This window comes from Pundamilia nyererei, unplaced genomic scaffold (assembly GCF_000239375.1).
Source record: "Pundamilia nyererei isolate P.nyererei 1_Seehausen unplaced genomic scaffold, PunNye1.0 scaffold00073, whole genome shotgun sequence".
Taxonomy (NCBI): Eukaryota; Metazoa; Chordata; class Actinopteri; order Cichliformes; family Cichlidae; genus Pundamilia; species Pundamilia nyererei.
Window position 1 is genome coordinate 1,208,373 of NW_005187474.1, and position 18,832 is coordinate 1,227,204.

At 37.7% G+C, this 18,832-nt stretch overlaps 1 protein-coding gene across 7 annotated transcripts in view; it reads right to left on the reverse strand.

Moving 5' to 3' along the window:
* LOC102193674 (neurexin-1a) overlaps nucleotides 1-18,403 on the reverse strand; it is a 259,420-nt gene extending 241,017 nt beyond the window's left edge. For all 7 annotated transcript variants that reach the window (XM_013911867.1, XM_013911865.1, XM_013911862.1 and 4 more), the window contains exons 1-2: nucleotides 18,221-18,403; nucleotides 15,276-16,636 (exon numbers count right to left, since the gene is read on the reverse strand). In XM_013911867.1, coding sequence (XP_013767321.1) covers nucleotides 15,276-15,987 — 712 coding nt within the window. In that variant the 5' untranslated portion in view covers nucleotides 15,988-16,636; nucleotides 18,221-18,403. The remainder of the gene's footprint in view (nucleotides 1-15,275; nucleotides 16,637-18,220) is intronic.
* Between the last annotated feature and the right edge of the window lie 429 nt (nucleotides 18,404-18,832).

The window sequence follows — 18,832 nt, forward strand, 5'->3', positions numbered from 1 at the left end:
TTGACTCACTGCGGTGTGCAATACAGTGATAGCAGTCTTTGTTGTATTACATTTAAATTCGGTGAGGGATCTATGCAGGAGGACTGCTTATTTGATAGCTTGTGAAAGATTGTGCAGCCTGTGGGGTTACTGCACAATTAACACTATTATAGTGATTCCCTTCCTCTAATGATGATGTTCACAATCAAATTAAGAAATGATTTCGAGAAATAATTATTAATAGCTATTGCACAAGTAAAGCTTGAGAGACATGCATTTCATATTCTTATATTAAATCTGATGTGAGCACGTTATCCTCATGTAATTCTAAACCACATCTGGATTTGAATACTGGGAGCAAGTCTAACAGCTATTCATAGCAAATTTGGTCCAAAGGTTTGAGCAAAGTTAATGAATCAAATCTTTAGTAAGCATTACGGGGGGTCCAGTGTTTCTTAAGGTGCTTAGTAGAAAAGAAGTTTCCCTTTAACTTCAGTATTAGCTGACAGAAACCATTAAAACATGCCATGTTTTGCCTCTCTCTGACACACACACACAAACACACACGCAAACTTTCTTTCACAAATGTACCCAGCTGGTTACATTCTAATCCAGAGACGTAAATCCATTTAATCCCCTTGACAAAGTGATCCCAGTGCTATTGTGCTGGTAACACTACACCAAAATGCACTCAACTGTCTATCATACGATCTGCATTGCTGATGGTCTTACGCTGTTGATCATGCACATGGTGTATGGCTCATGGAAAAATAATTACATTACTATTCAAGTTAATGCCTCACTGAATAAAACATCTGGAGGATAACAGCAACAAGGATTGGACATAAATCTATAAATTGATTTTCTTCTTCTCGTTGCCTCCTGCAGACATTATTCTGACCCTTTACAGAATCCTTAGCCTCCTGACTGTGAACTCAAAACTGTGACAGCTGATTAAATATAAAGTGAGACATATAGAAAGGAAAACGAACAATGCTCTGTCCACTGTTTCAACGCACAAGGTGCCGTCATCTAGCTGTACAAAATGTCATTAAGGCACTCGTGTCTCTACAGTGTGTCTGGATGCAGTTGGCTGAGTAGTCTTGGCAGGATCTCAGTGACAATGCACTTCACATAAAGGACCATGTGTCACATTCACTAGACCCAGCATCCAGCAATAGATATAATTCATTTTCTCTGCCATTTGACAATTTTATAAGATCATGTCTGCCTGAATCAGCTTTTTGTCATCTGTGCTTACAGTCATCAGCATTGCAGTGTTTTAGCTTTGTATGAAGTGCACCTGTTAAATGGATACTATATTTTTGAAAAACAGCATTTTAATGTTTTCTGTCTTTGAGTTTTTTAGATTGCACGTATGATTAAGGACTCATTAAGGATGATTAAGGAATCCCTTTGGCTTACTAAGCAAAATACACAGAAATTTACAAAGGCATTCAGGATATTGGTCAAATATTTGTGTTTTGTGTCTTTCCTCGGCTTTGCAAAGACATAATAATCAACAACCATTACCGTAGTGCTAGATCCTGCTTATTAAGACATAACTGTGAAGGCTGAGTAAAGGTTTAACTGCATGCCCTCGCTCTTATGCTGACAACCCCCACATACCTCCTTGTCTGTATTTAGTCTGCTGTTACCATGATCCACAGCAGGAAAATAAATAATATTATTTGCCCTAAATTGTCTTAAAGACTATGCGAAATCACAGCTAAATAAAATGTGAAAGTCAGAATACTGTTGCTTTATGACACCACAGTGCTCTGCATTTATATTTCATGCAGTCATTATTTATGTAACATAGTTCTGTCTCGCAATATTGGGCGTACTGGGTAGAGCGGTCAGTTATGATGTGACAGAGTCACTAAAATAAGAGCATTATGTAAAATATCTAAAGTATACCATCAGCGTGATTAAATAAAGTAATTTGTTAAATAAAGTTCAGTAAGATGAATTATTAAGAACGCAAGATTTCATAATGAAGCCGTTCAGTTCCATTTTACATATCCACAAAAAGAAGTAGTTTATCGTGCCAGTTTTGCTTTGAAAAAGTAGGTCAGCAGCAAATATTCACTGTGGAAAACCTGAAACTGAAAAAGTCTCATAGCTGAAAATTCTGTGGGTATTTGTACATCATTTAACAAAGACACAGAGAACTTTAACTGTCAAATGTTTGCTTTTTTTTTTTAAACAACTGCTCAAAAATACTATATATAAAAATTATGAACTATCAACTGTCATGCCAGTTAACTGCAACAGTCTAAAGTTCAGCATGTTGGCTACTCAGTACAAGAAGAGTGAAAAGTGTCAATCCCAGAGCTCACTCACTGACTGCCAACATTGGAAGTTACGATGGGGCATGACCACAAATAAAGACAGGTTTCTGTTCACTATCTACTATTCTTGAGAGATGCCATTTGGACTGAATAGGATTTTCCTGAGTACCTCTTCAGGTAGTTCACAGACCTTTGAGTCTGAGCTCCCACAGTTCCCATTTATTGTAGTGCTACATAAACAGCCTTTTCTCTCTAGGGTTGTCAAAATCTACACAGAGATACCCATCGATATTAAAAAATTACTGTAGTATTATTCTCATTTGCAATAGTATTGATACCAACAGTGCCATCTTTGCCTCCTCCTGTTGACACAAAAATTCCCACAACTCTGCAGACAGGCAGACACACACACACACACAGCCTCGCCCTCACTAGTTAGCGTTAAACAAGAGTTTATAAGGAATAATTAATTAATAGTTAAGAAATTAATTAGTATTAAACAGTTATCACAAATGTTAACCTGACCTGCCCAAACTTTAACAGTAGCTGTTTAACTTTTAAAGGTTTTCCTATAGCGCCATCTGTTATTATTAAGGAAGCTGCTAGCAGCTATGACTAAAATGCTAAAATGGGAGCTAGGCACCAAATGTCAGGCAGCAAGTGAGTCCTGCCCATCTTAATAATGCCCAACATTAATTTAACAGGATAACACAGTTATTTGTGTCTAAAAAGTGTTACATTTCTTTTAAAGTCCCAGACAAGAAGCAGAGAAATGTGTACCAGCAACTAGACAGAAACAGTGACAGCCTAGCTTACCTACTCTAGTTAAAAACATGGTGCCAAGTCCCCCTAGAGCAGGGGTGTCAAACTCAAATACACAGTGGGCCAAATTTCAAAACTGGAACAAAGTCGTGGGCTAACGTTAATATTTATTGAAAAAAAAATCTTCCTCCAGATATAAAAATGAATCTTTTCTTATGGACTCAAACACGTTTTGCTGAAAAACTGAATATGGAACAAGCAAAGCTTAATACTAAACAATATATATATTAGCTGTATAATACCAGTAGGCCAGCTCTAATAGTAATTTGGTATGGCTTCGCGGGCCAAATGCAATTAGGCTGCGGGCCAAATCTGGCCCGCGGGCCAGAGTTTGACACCTATGCCCTAGAGGCACAGCACTAGCTTAGATAACGTAAATATTGTTTTTCCCCACATAATATTGAAAATGATTATTGAGTATTTTTCTTGGGTATCAATATCGAGTTTAAAATTCTAGTACTGTGACAACTCTACTTCTTTCACATTTTCCATATCCAAAACAAGTGTATGATAAATATTTAAGAGTAGAATAGGGAGTTTTATTTATTTATTTTTCTTTTCAGATCTCCTTCCAGAGCCTCAGAACATATTATACAACTGTTTTAGTTGACTAATACTTCTCTTGACTAGTAAAGTGAATGTGTAAAATTGCTCAAATGCTTCGATGCATTCAATACATAACACGAAAAACTATGAAATCTCCCTAAATTCGTCTCTAAATGTCATCACTACACATCCAATAACAGAGAACAAAACACACCAAATCCATTCCCGGCCCAATGCGCAGTTGTCAATTTGAAAAATAGTAGCAGGAAGGCTGTTCTAAAATCCCTCGTCACGCAGGCATTTTAAGGGAAAATGTAAAAGCCTTGCAGCAAAGGTCAGCACTACCACAGGATCAATTTGTTGTTAAATTACAATTTAGACCAAATCAAGAATAATGAATGCAAGTGAAGGCTCATCTCTTAGTATCATAGCCAAGCCTAATGCATCTTTCTACCAGAGGAGTGTTAGTGGCATTACACGGCTTACCCTCTACCCCATTATCCTTCTCAAGCAACAGTAAGTGTGGAGAGAGAGGAATCGGGCAGAGTGACCAGCTACTCTGATGGAAATTGATAGCGCCCACAGCTGTGGATATTTCTGCTGTTGCTAATTCATATCTTCACTATCTCAGATGCTCACAAGACACATGCATGCTTTCCAGGCAAGGATCTGTTCATATTACCTTTTTATTGTATCGCCCCGCTGACACTGGGCACCTCAACACAGGCGGAGACCAGAATAGGTTAAATTTAACCCTTTAACTCAAAATAGCCAAAAAATATAATCTGTTAATTCACTGATATCTTTGAAGGCAAAAGTTGGCAGGAGTGACATTAACCTTTGCCTAAGAGGTTAGATTTTGATTCCCACATTGGACTTATATTTTCACACTTTTAAGACATATTATATTTACACTTTATTTATTTTACACTTTGTTGTCAGTGTTTGGTACCATTTAAGACATGCCTTCTCTGCAGTATGTCATATAACACCTTCTTACAGTCAGGGAACGTACACGGCACTTGAAGGAGGCACAAGAGAGCACAAATACATCGGATAAACTTTAGGAGCTTAAAATATAAAAGCAGACCGATTTTGGTGCCACTGGATACAGCCAGGCTAACCTAATTCCAGTGTTTGACCTATAATCTAAGTAGCTGCTGGATGTACCATATTCTTTACTGGGTTGATACAAGAGGGGTGATGGTGTTGTTATCAAACCCTTTGTAAGACAGTGAGGAGGAAAATTTTCTGAAATGGTAACATTTTAAAAAGAACCTAATCAATCAAATTGTGATGTATTGTGGCTAGCTGCATATTTACTTCAGGCAGATGGCAGGTGGATAATATAGTCCAACTCAGATATTTCCAAAGAGATAGACGAAAAGAGAGGATTGTGCGAGCAGATGTGCTCAAGGGTCTCTCAATTCTTTTACATCTTGTGGACTGGAATGATCCAAGAGGATAATCAGAAAAGCTTATACAGAATTCTAATAACCTTAATCCCAGGGTAGAAGATATCTAGGATAGTATTACAGATGTAGAGTCAATCTTTTTTTTTTGATGCAGGAGTATTAGTCCAAGCAGAGGAATTAAGAAATTAATGTAAACTTCAAGTTTGTATGTATATATATATATAGGCTCAGCATATTTGTAACTTATTGCAACAGGGCTCATAGCTTCATGCTGAAGCGAGATATGCCAACGCTCACTACGCATCTGTTCTAAGAAAATGTGCACAGCAGTTGCTTAAAGAAACTAGTTGCCGCAGCTGCCACTGTTGACGTGTGGCAAATCCCTATCTGAAGAGTGGCTCTTAAGCTAAAGTTAGAAAAAAAAAACATTAATAAAGTGCACTGAGCATTAACCACAGCTAAGCTCTTAGTACTGTTAACATTAAGCTACATCCTTTTCCATTATAAGTGGTAAAAAAAGACAAAACTATACAAAAATGTCACAAAGCAAAAGTGTAAACCAGTGATCTGTTCTGACTGAGTTACCATTTGAATCCCATTTTTATTTAATTTGTAGTTCATATTACATTTTGTTTGTTTGTTTTTTGGACTCAAGAAGACGTTTTAAACATTATGCAGACTGCCTCTTGAACTTCTACACATGATGTAGACTGGATTACCATAAAGATGGGTTCATTTGTGCAACCTTTACTCTCTTTTGGGAAGTGATGAAAACTCTCCCTGAAAACTGATTTGTCTTCCCTCTATCGCCGGAGTGATGGAGTTCAAATTACGGCGCAGCACTTTTGCCTTGTTTTTAGCATTTCAGCCGCCGCTCGTGACTGACGACACCCAACCAGCAGCATCAAAGGTGAATTATGTTCAAAGTGAAAATATCATCTACGGTCTGGAATCTAAAGAGTTTTGCTTCTAAGCAGTTTTATTCCTGCATGAAGGTGAGAACCAAGGCAGAGATATGTGATCAGTTTTGCCTCTCTTTCTCTGTCTGTCTGTCTCGGCTCACTTATTTTAAAACCGTGGGACAGGGTATATGGCCTTGGGAGAGGCAGAAGTACCCTTCTGGTTCTATATCTGTTTAAGGGTGCTCAAGTCATCCAGACTATATAGAAAATGCTATGAAGTGTATTATGGAAACTGAAATATATTTTTACATCGAGGTATTAAAAGATCTCCGTGGTGAAAATAAGGAAAAAAATATATGTGTGGAACACCTCATATCTGCAAGATCTCATACACATATGAGATAATATTGCATAATCAGGGTAGTGATTGCATGTCAACAGAACAGCAATATGTTATGCATTTTATATACTGTAACTTCCATATGCCAGCTTAATATGCTCCTGTAAGAAACATGTGGTGTAGCTCAGTTAAACACAAGTTTGCATGTGTGGGTGTCTGTGTGTGTGACCTGGAAATTTGAATGTGTTTATTTGTGCTGTAGGATGAAACCCGTTAAAGGAGGAGTTTGGTGTCAACGAATTTCACAAACACCCTTTGACAGTCAGGAGCAAATGTATTTAAACAAGGCAAAAATCCTACGGGAAAATCCCTCTAATCTTTTGATCCCGATATCTGTCTTTGGAGTCAGAGACAGCAGTATACTATTAATCTGCTTTTGTCTGAGTGAAGCTGCAGGAGGCCTCTAGACAAAATGACACTTTCAGAGATACAGTACAGTCACATGTTGGGTTTTTTTGTTGTTGTTGTTTTTTTAAGCAATGACAGACATGCCCGAATTACAAATTCATCTTCCTATGAAATCTATATTAAATGTGAACATGAGAAAAGCTGCTGAATTCTTAAACCGCATTTTCACATTGGGGCCATTAATATAAATCAACTGATCAAATGATAGTGCTGCTTTTCTAGTCTCAAACGCAAGCTTCTTTTTGAATACATTAAATTTGCTTACTTATATTTTTCCATTTGCATTTAAAAGTATTTTTATATGACTCGTCATAAATTCTCATACGCACCTATCTGCACATAGATGTGAATGAATCGCTGTTGTTGTTTAAAGCTGATCAAAACTGATGTCAAATGAAGATATTTGCCATATTAAGCCAGTACTGTGTAAACAAGTATATTGAACTGAACTCTGTCTGGACATGCCCAAAAACAATGAAGGTATCACCAAGTCTTTAATCATAATTTGCACATTTGCATTTTCTACCACTACAATCTTCTGGTCTCATTGATTTATTTTGCAGTGTACCTTTGCATTATTGTTAAATACTCAATAACATGCTAGTTTTCAATCAAGTTACCCATTATTGCCATATGGACTTCTCCACTCCACTGTTGCTTTCAAAATGTTAATTTTTTTCAAGAGGATACAACTTGGCTCAAAGTATGCAGTACGGGCTTTAGGCGAAAAGCCAAAGCGTAAAACAAACAGAAACTTCACTGTGAATTTATTGAGTTCCTCATCCAGAAGCAAATAGATAGTGTTAAAAAGCTGCCCTACCTGCTGCCACAGTGGGCCTGGCATAGAGGGCAGCCAGATTTTGCACTAAAATATTGCTCAGCACCAAAACACAGAAGCCTATCCGTCTTCAAGTAGTATAGACTCAATGACAGACCAGACCAACTCTTTAGTAGCTTACATTGTGTTTATCACCAATCCAAGGTGCCTATACATCCAAACCTAATTAAAGGGTAAAAAGTTGTTGATAAAACTCATTGCCTTTGTCTCTTTGCCAAAGACACAACTGCCACTGCTTCTTCTCTGCTGAATGGGTCAACCCTCTGCAAATGGCTGTGCCATATCGATGCATTATTCACCAGTGCAATCAACCAAAGCAAACACTGTAATTACATTAGGACTGCAATAACAAACACAAACTGTTCTAAAGTCTCGGGCAAGAATCTCGACTGTAGACATTCACATGCAGCACAAGAGCTTATTCCCAGTGACGTTACAGCAGGTGATAGTCACAACTGTCATATGTTATGCAAAACACAACCTCTGGTGTAACCACGGGATAGAGCCACACATTTGAAATCTTTCTTGGATATTTTAGTAGACAATAATATGGCATAAACGAGCATAAGACAGATCTAGTCCCAGAACCAGTGTCATTTTTTTTATTAAAAAAAGGTTCAAATAATGCACAAATATGCATTTCATATAAATTAACCTGTGATTCAATCGACTGAAGCAAACTGTACCTATTTTAATTAGACATTATGTTGATAATTAAACTTTCCAGATCAGCACAGACAGTTCATTAGAGGTGGTACAGTATTATAAACACAAGTAACGTTGAGCTATTTTCAGTGGCTGCAGACAGACTGGGATCACACTATTACCTGTGGGAAGATTGCCAGGAAAGGTTTCACTGCCACTGCCATGTCTATCCAAGTTATATCTTGGGGATGAACCTGGAAACTGAAATACTAATAACCAGGATTCAATTTTAAGGTAAAAAAAAGAGCTACAAAGAGTGTGACATGGATAAAAAAAAAACAAGCAAGCAAAACATATTGTGCATCTACCTAAATGAGCATGTGAATAGTGTATCTCCTGCATGTGTTGTGTTGCAGTACTTTCCTTCTGTAATGAATCAGTAATGCACAAATCTGTTTTGACACTCTTGTTTTGGTGAATTAAAACCGTCACAGTTGATGATTGTTCAAAAGTCAAAATAGGTTTGACATTATTTCAGTTACTGTAGGCTACAGTCATTTTTGGTAATGCGCCAGAATGTAATAGAAGCTTAATAAATGCGCTTATGTTTTGTGACTGTTTGTCCTATAAGTGACATTAGTTTCAAGGATGTCTAACTATATTTTCACCTAGAAGCCTAGAAGCAATGCTATCAGCTAAAATCACAATATGAAAGTGCAAGGCAATCACAGTTACTCACTGTACCCGGATAATGTGACTTATCTTTTAAATTACATAATACACAAAGTGACAAACAAAATGCTGTGCAGTCTTACTTGGGGTCTGCCCTACTTTTTTTCTTTCTTTTTTTTTTGTACCAGGGGAGATTTATGGTTGGTTAATGTACGATGAGATAAACATGATTCCATTTTATCAGGATAAAATATGGAGCTATGCAATGCATCTATGTTATTTCTTTAATGAGAAACAAAAAGGGCATACTGACAATCGAAAAGTGCATTTAAATAATTGTTTCAACCGATCAAAGGGATTTGTGTTTGTGTGCGTGTGTGCATTTGTAGGTGTGTGAATTGGAGAGAGAGAGACCGAGGAGAAAGAGCAGGAGAGAGAGAGTTATGTGCACACTTGTGGTTGGACAGAGGAGAGTTGACAGGTCCGGTGGCAAATCCTATAATCCTTTCATCTGATCAAAGTAATACAACAGCTTTTAGATTATTTAATGGAAGGGTAAATTTTAAACTTCAATGTACTTTACAGTTAAATCCATGTATGCACAATAGGTAAATTTGCAGAAGCTTTAAGAACAAATTTCGATATGTTAGTATATGCACTTTTATTTCTGTGTGTGTGGATTTTTTTCCCCCAGAAGTGTTTTTGGTACAGTACAACACTAGCTTCAAAAACTATTTTAAATCTCTGGTGTGATTTAAAAACTAAATAAATAAAAATCTTGCACACATTTTCTGCTGTGGTTTTTTACTTACCTCCTCACTAAAACTCAGAATGGTGAGGAAGCAAGAAAGAAAGCATGTGTGTTTAATATGGCTGGGAAACATTCTCTGTACTTGCCACAAAACATACTATCCTGCAAAGGTACAGTGCAGCATTCTTTATTTCAGAGGGACTTAAGTAACACAAGTTCATAGAGTTTCAGCGCAGTTGATAGTAGGAGTTAAACCTGAAGCACTACAGTCATTTTTCACTGCAGTTAGTATTATCAAGTGTTATATATAAGTGTGCTTACAGTTAATATAAAATGAGGTCAGCATGGACCAACAGTAGTTTAGCTATCAGATAGTAAATGTCAAATAATCCTTTTTTTCAGGCAAACCTGATATTTAGACTTTAAGGTAAAGGGAGATTTTGTTTTTTTGCTTGTTTTGTGGGATTTTGTTGAGTTTTTTCCTCTTGATGTGATACATCAAAAGCTAACATTTTTAGCTCTTGAACTCATATGTGAGGGAAATGTAGAAGTCAGTTATTTTACTTTAGAGCTTCTTGAGACTGAATAATCTGTCATTATTTATATAGTATTATAGTTGGCCTAATCAAATTTTGATATTTAAAATGAAACAATAATGCATAAATTAAAAAAAAACGTTTTAAAATGATGACCTCACATATAGTTACTAGCCAAGCCCATAAGGTCCGCAGACCACAACTTTAATGTTTTAAGTCAGTTTTACTCACTTTGGCTCTCAACAGCTGCAGGGAACTGGTATAAAAGCTATGCTGAACCCAGTACTTGCTCAGCAGCAAACAGAAAACAAAATAACCAGTGAACATAAAACAGAACAATTTCTTCTATTTGATGGTTAGCCAGAAACATAACTCTAAATGAATACCGAGGCTAGATCTGCAGAATGAGTCATTATAAAGTGTGTGGTAAATTTTTGCCAGCATAACTAGAAATTGTGTTAGTTAAATGCAGATTAGCCATTAAAGGCATCAGGAGAAATCCAGGTGTTCCAATACCATTCTGGAGTGCTTGACAGCCGGTCATGGTGATGGTAGAGGTTTGCCTTGAGGGTTTTCAGAGGTTTTCTCTATGAAAGGATGTACCTGTGACAAAGTCTGCATAGGGACAAGGCGGCGTTAGATAAAATGTGGACCTTGCATCTATTTCCATCAATACTACCTAAATTATTATTATAATGATGTGTTTTCACTATTTAAATATTTATTGCTTAAATGTGCTTTGTAAGAAGTCCAAATAAGTATTGTTTGTTTTATGAAATTATTTGTTGTTTATAGACCTGCAAAACCCCAGAGTCCTTCAAATTTCACAGATTTAATAAATCTAGCACTAATTAAAATCATTAAATGCTTACGAGTAGGTATATTAAAGCATTCTATATATATTTATGCAAAACCCCATTCACAGAGACTTAAAAACCAATTGGCGACCATCTGGCAACCACTGGTCACAAGGCAAAAATGTGTATTCCCTGACTGGATGCAGGTGGTTACTGACAATCACTAAGAAATGATTGTTAAAACCATATTTATGCAGAACTAGACCACATGGTAACCACCTGTTGCTAGGGAAAATGTGTATTCCACTGACTTTTGGCAAGTGTTCACTGAAGGCTATTGATAGTCACGAGCATTAACTGCCTCGACAAAAACCTCCCTGTGACTGCTTTGGCTAGTAGCAGGCTTCTGTAGTCGCTAGCAGCTTGCACAGAGGACAATGGATTCGTTTGCCTCACACTGTCTCAAGTTTTACTACTGTTCAAGGAGTAAATGCAGAGTATTTGCAGATAAGTCGGCATCTTACATCCAAATAATGGGTGATCACAGCAACCGCAAGGAGGTTTTTGGTGTAGCACTCTCTTTGCAACCAATTTCATCCAGAAACAGCTAGCAACCTCCAAAAACCACTTATTAACTCACATCAACTGGTCTCAAGCCCTGTGTGACTGAGATCTAATCGTGTCATTAAGGTAAGATTGGTGGAGTAACCATGGGCTGGCTGTGGCTTGGTATCTGGCTTCCATGTAACCCTCGGTGTTGCCACCACTATATAGTACCAGATCAATGGATTCACTATAGACAATATATTTACCTGATGATGTTGTGCATCTGCTCTTGAAAAAAGCCTTTTAAAGTCATTGTTATAATCATAAAATTATAAACTATACTTTGTAATAAACGGTGTGTGCTTGTAGCTTCAGGGCTTCAGTTCAGTAACTTGCAGCACGAATGTGGGTTATAAAGTTTTGAGACATTGCCTATAAAAAGCAAATGTGATACTCTGCCATCCCCTTCAAGGTTGTCTCCTTGTGCAATGATGAGCTGCTTCCAGTGCTCTGGCTTAGAGCACTTGCTGGAAGGGCTTGTTAGTGTATATTTGCAATTTCACCATGAACCTCAAACTATGAATGAGAGCAAATATCAAACAAACAGTATCCAACATCACTGGTGACAAGTTATTATCCAGAATAAAATAAAGACAGTCTTCAAAGGAAAAGACTTCAGTCACCAAGTCCTCAAAAGGAGAATCAAGTCAGGACCACTGAAAGACAATTGTCAGTTTCTTTGTTTGCTGTAAATTTGCTACCCAAGGTAGGACTGCCTATAACTGCCTAGATTGTGCTGCAGCACGCTGACACATCTCAGGGAGAACTTTTGGCTCAAACATCTGCTTCTTTCTTCCTAAAATTAAATGTACTTTTCAGTGTTGCAACTTTGACACAGTGAGCGAGGTCAAGCATGACTCGGAGATGTACAAGCAAGTGGTCAGAATTAGCTGCTCAAAGGGATTACATTGAAGGGAATAGCAAATTCTCCATTCAGGACAACTCGTGAAGTTATTTGTTATTATCCCTGTTCTGCAATTAAAATTAGAAAATTAGTAGCCATCTATCAAATCAAAGAGTTTTTGCTTTCAGCTTTTATTTTTCCTTTAGATATTTTTCCCCTTAAGATACAGACACACTAACTAGACTATGTTAACCCCATCAAAGCCCCTGTATGACTGTATGTACAACATATTTTTAAAGGATTTTTCATTATTAGGAAGCTTTCAACTTATCACTATAATCACTCTGATTGCTACTGCTGCGATATACTTAATACACAAACATCTTTCGATAATGGCTGCTCATCGCTCATGCAGCTCATATAAAAATAAACAACACAAACAAGTAGCTATTGCATGTGTATAAAACTATTAACACCAGTAGCCACCCTGCTGTGCATATTAAAATCTCTTCCCCCGAATTCTCGACTAATGAGACACTTACACACACACACACACACACACAAAGAAAATATAGATGTGTTGTATAAAATTATCAAACACAGTTTTAAAGTAATTATTTAATCCCTAAACACTGGAATATGAATCTGTAAATTAACCACATAGATCAAGGAATGTTAGATTACGAATGAATCCTTAAGGTAGAATGAAGTGGGTTCATCATCATTTTTAATTTATATAAACCATTTTTTTTGTTTTTAAAGATATTTAATGATTTGTTTTGCAGGGATTCTAAAATACTGCATTTGAAGTCTCCATGTATAGAACTTCCAAATCCCAAAATTCCAAAAATCTGGCAAATTATACATTAGCCTTACAAATATTGTGTGTTGGGAGTTTTATAAATCAACTCTTCCAATACCAATAAATTTGAACTTCAGAGATAGTATCAAGGCTAAACTAAATTTATGAACGTAATTTCTAATTTGCTAATGTATTACTTTTTTTGTTAAAGAGTTGTATCCTGTGATAAGATAATAACTTTAAGATTTAATCAGTGCCCATGCATTTTGTATAAAAGAATCCCAGCTTTCCCCAAGACGGGCCTTTTGTCAGGCTGCATCCAGCATGAAATGAGAAAAAAATATGGCTGCACACAATCGCTAGCTTTTCGTCAGCTTAGGGAAACTGAAATAATAAAGCTATTTTGAATTCACAGCTCTTTTTGGCGCAGTAGCAAGAAAAATGGTCAAAGACACGTTAATAAACCCAAATGAGAGATTCCCTGAATAGATAATTATTTTGGATTCATTTTTAAATAATAAAAAAAAAAAATCTATCTATGTACTGAAATGTAATTTACAATACTGCAAAAAAAAAAAATTAATTAAAATTACAGCAATACATAATGACACTGTTACAATCAAAGAATTTTGATTATAGACTGTAGTCTGCTCTGAAAGAAGCAGAACATGGAACAATAATGACATATTTCAAGATATTCACTGTCGCATTCTAATTGTGGATCTATTTGTATTTTCTTTCTGCAGCACAGCAACACAGCCAACACTATTTGTCATGGATTTAAAGTAGACTAAATAACATTTACACTTAAATGCCTGTTAGTGAACTACAGCAATTATTCAATGTGTCGGTGCATGTGGTTAGTGAAAGGCTGTACTACTTCTTGTTTAATTAACACCATCTACAACATCTACAAGACCCGATTAAAGGGAAAAATAAAACATTGTTCACAAAGCATGGTGCTATATGAAGAGGTTATGTTTGCAATTTGATGAGAATATCTTATGTGGCAGTAGTAAGTTTTCCAGTAGTGCCTTAATAAGCTCATTGTTAATAAAAGATTTATGTGCCTGAATAAAGATGCATGATCTCATGAAATCTACTGTAAATTACACGTGAGTGTCATTACCGTATTTAAAATAGGTTAAAATAGGTTCAGATTCATCTGTATTTAACTGAGCATGACGAATAACATTAAAAACAGTTAAAATCCCTCCCCCATTGACTGACCAGCAAGCATCCTCCCCCTCAGCATCACAATAAGCTGCCAACCTGAGGGTAGCATTGCACTAAATACTCTGAACACTCATACGTTTTCCTTACAGACTAGACAGAGTGATAGTATTCTCGCTACCTCAAAGAACCCTGTGTTCTCTTTGTCTATCAGTTTGCACGTTCTCAAAACCTTTTTTATTCACCTTCATTATCCTGCTGACTTTTTAGCAGTTAGTATTAATAAATACATTTTGCACATGGTTCTGCTAACGGTCATAATTCAGTTATTTTACATTTGCAATTTTATTTTGTGTTTTCTCAAAAAAATCATATGGATACAATGATTAGATACTAGATTGAATATACTCTCATCACTGGAAAGATTTATACTGTATGCATTCAATGATGTCATTCCTGTTTACTCAGTCAGGCACATAGATGATTACCCCTGCTCTTCCATTTGAAAAGTATGTCATTGGAGATCTTTCATAGGTCAACCAATCCCTAAAGACCTATTTGATAAGAATGGCAGACACCTTTGGGGATGAAGAACACCAGAATGTTTTGCTAATGAGGCCTAGCAGGAGATTCAGTCTTTCCAAACAGCTGTATTGCAGATCAATGGCACACATCATACGACTAAGGAAAACATATGGCTTTAGCCAAATAGAGGAAGGGAATGCGTAATTTTATGGAGGATGGTAATTGAAACAGCCAAATTATGAATAACTTCCTGTTGACTGTAAAGGCTACACTGGACACTTTGTACTGAATGTATGATTCAGATTAAATCAAAGCCTTACCTTCACTGCAGTCCTTTCCTTGGAAGCCTGTCCGAGAACAGTCGCACGTTGGCTCGTTGTTAATTAAACTGCAGACTCCTCCATTTAGACACATGTTGGCTGTACCACAGAGGTCATTTAAGACACCCTCACTGTTAATCATTACAGACTCCGTGTTGTTGACCTTTATGTCTGTTATCCATCCAGTAAAAGGCAGCTGATCCTTGACCGCAGCCGATGTCAGACGTAGTGCAACAGATCGTAATTCCGGTGGTATTCCACCAACAAACAAATGGCTGAAAACAGTCATATCCCGTCTTTTAGACTTCACCTCCACCCACTTTATCTCATTGTCCACCATTAGGGTGGTGTTCTTAAAGTTTCTCCTTATAGTGACTGTGTGCCATTGGCTGTCATTGACCGCTGTGTCAGATATAACAGTCGCAGGCTCCGCACAGAAGATGGAGAATCGAAGGCTGAGTTTACCATTCAGTATGAGGAGCTCTAGAAAGTCACAAAATCCCTCATCATCAAAGTAAACTAGCAGCCCATGGGAACTCCTTGTTTTCATGTTGAAGCTCATTTCACTTTCGCAACATGCATTCCACACTGGAAATCTAGCCCACTGACCCTCAGCACCTGTAAATTCTAGACAAGTGCCTATTTCTACAAAGCAACAAATGAGCAGCCCAACCCATATAATATGGGCAACATGTGGCTTTGGTGAAATCATTGTTTGATTTCAAATTATGTGGGCTGAAGTTAGGACTTACAGAATTCAATGTACTTATAAGGACTTTAGCTTAAGGGGAAAAAAAATAAGCTGGGTTGACTGTGAGATAGTAGACTGGCATGTAACTGACTGTCTACATGGACATACAAGTGTAAACTGATGCATTGTAAGACAAAAGATTAAATGCTACAACTCTAATATGTTTGCATATCAACAGGCTTGGCCAACACTTGTATCCTGGAGCAAACACCATTACCTCATACAGTCCAGGCCACTGGCCAAACCTCTCACTGTTGTCGCCAAAATAGTTTGAACTGTTTAAAGGTCCTCTCTGCCATGGTTATTTAGAGCAAAGGGACAGAGATTCAAATATCCACTGGGCACACTCGGTCTGATTTATGTAATTACGGAACAGTCCCTTCTGGTGCCAGTTAGTGTGTGCACGGTTTCACTTGAGTTGAAATGGCAGCTTTAATCTTCATGTTCATGCCAACATTCTTTGGCGGGTAACTGGAAGCCTTGCTCAGGGCTTTTCACCCTGCATTCTCTGTAGCAAAGAGAAAAAAATGCCATATGGAGCCACGTTGGCTGATAAGCTCAGCAAAAGAAGCAGTCTGTCTGTCAAGGCAGTCCCCAGACTCAAAGCTCTCTGCAAAAGAAAAGCAAATTTAATGTAGCATCAGTATTTCACCGTATCCATGTCCAAATCCACTTTGGTCAAAGCCTTAATCAAAAACCAGTATTAATGCTGTGATAAGGCAAAAAGCACAGCTAGTCAGGGACTTATATCCAGTGAGGCCTTTGTTACAACAAACACAAGCTATGTCATTAGATTAAGATCACTAGGGCTTTCCAGGAAGCAAACGGCAGCTCTTGACAATATCAGAGAATAGACACATTATTTGAGCTTAATGACCAAGTAGGAAAACAATATCTGTAATATTCTCGTTAAAATGCAGTCCTTTCATAATGAAATAGTCACGCAATCTAAAGAGAAAAAGAAATACGAGTAAATTATAATTTGTGATCTAAAGAAAAAAAGATAGAAAGAAATCACGCCCAGCGGTCGGCATTAATAAAACAAATTATAAAGAAAATCTCGGTCACGCAAATAAGAAAATAGCTGCCTTACGTCGTTTTTTCTTTCTCTTAATGAGAGTATTACTTTTGCTTGTAAGCGTTAAAACTTCTGCAATCGTTTTATCAGCAGCATTCCGATATAGGCTCCCCCTGTCCAGTTCTAATTTGAAGCCCTAACAAGAGGAAAAAGTGCGTCATTTGATGCACAATGGTCGGTCTGTGTAAGTCATACCAGCCGGGCTTCCACTGGGTCTCAGTCAGAACCCAGAAAATGCTCTTCATACTATGTGCTTTGTCCCTATTTTTCACACGGAGTTTGAGCCAGATCCCGCTTTTCCTTCAAATACCAAAAGGAGCAGAATAATGCAATAAAACGAAAACAAAAATAGTTAGTCGATTCTAAAGGTCCGCAATTAGTTTGCATTTCAAGTAAAGAAGATGAAGGGGGGAAAAGACACTCTAACCACTGCACTCTAACCGCTGCACCGCTGTAGATCTGATTTACTTGCCTGCACTTTCCACAGACTGGAGCATCTTATCAATAGACTGAAACTGTGATGAAGATCAGTACGGCGTGTTAATGATCATGCTTAAACTATTAGATAGCATAATCCTCGTCTGAACTGATATATTTTGCCTTTTCGCCGTCATCATCTCATCAATAACATGCCCCATATCCTGACATTTGCCATGCACGGCAGCTGCAACGGGCTCACTATAATAAGTGTGTTATTTTATGTCCATGCGGCATTTTTATCGAGTCGCTCACAACTACAACAATTCTTCGGTAAACAATATGAGGCGCTGTTATTACCTTTGCGCGTGCACCTTTACTTCTACGGGACCCTTAATAGTTGTCACAAGAGAAGAAACGCGATTTCATGCAAGGCGCCGCGGACTGAGCTCCTTTAAACCAGCACTGTCCATATTTTGTCTCTTTGAAATCCAATGCTCCAAATCCTCTTTAGCGAAACCTTCACATCAAGATCTGCTTTCAAGTGAATCGCAGCATCAGCCAGAGAGACAGAGAGAGAGAGAGCGGAGAAAGAGAGGGGGGCGGGGGGGGGGGGGTGGACGTTAGGAGAGAGAGCGAGAAAGAGGGGTCCACTTTCACTCTAACTCCTAAAAAAAATCTCACAGGTTTAAAAATTACCTTAAATATTCAGTCCTCCAAATGTATTTTCTGCTAATAAAAACACAACAGAACTACAAAAAATAATAATAATAATAATCAAACCCACGATGTGGTTAGTGGGAAGAAGCGCGGGGCGAAAATCCAGTTATCTTTGTGGAAGAGAAGGTGCAATCTGGTTTCCCTGTTGAGCTTATCCAGCGACTGTCAGGAGCCACAGACAGAGAGTATCACGTGTCTCTTCGTGATGTCTACCGGGGAGGGGCTGAATGCAGTACCGTGGACAGCGCCTCTGCCTACACAAGCATCCATCCACGGACATTTATGGCACACGCAACTTTGGAGCTAAACCTCGTGAAACTGATGCGCTTGATTAATCGACGCGCAGAAGCGGTCAAGGATGGTTTAGACACACGAAGTGATGTCTTTAAAGCAAACTAACCGTGTGTATATGAATGTGTAGCTTACAGGCTGATCTTAAAATCGATTTTTTTTTATTGAATTATTGCAGCGGATCAAGCGTAAAGATCGTGAATACGGCTAATCAGGGGCTGTCACTTTAGTTGTTATTAGTAGATCAAACTGAATCCGGATCCAGGGGTGTTTAATGCTCATTTATCAAGCAGCAATTCA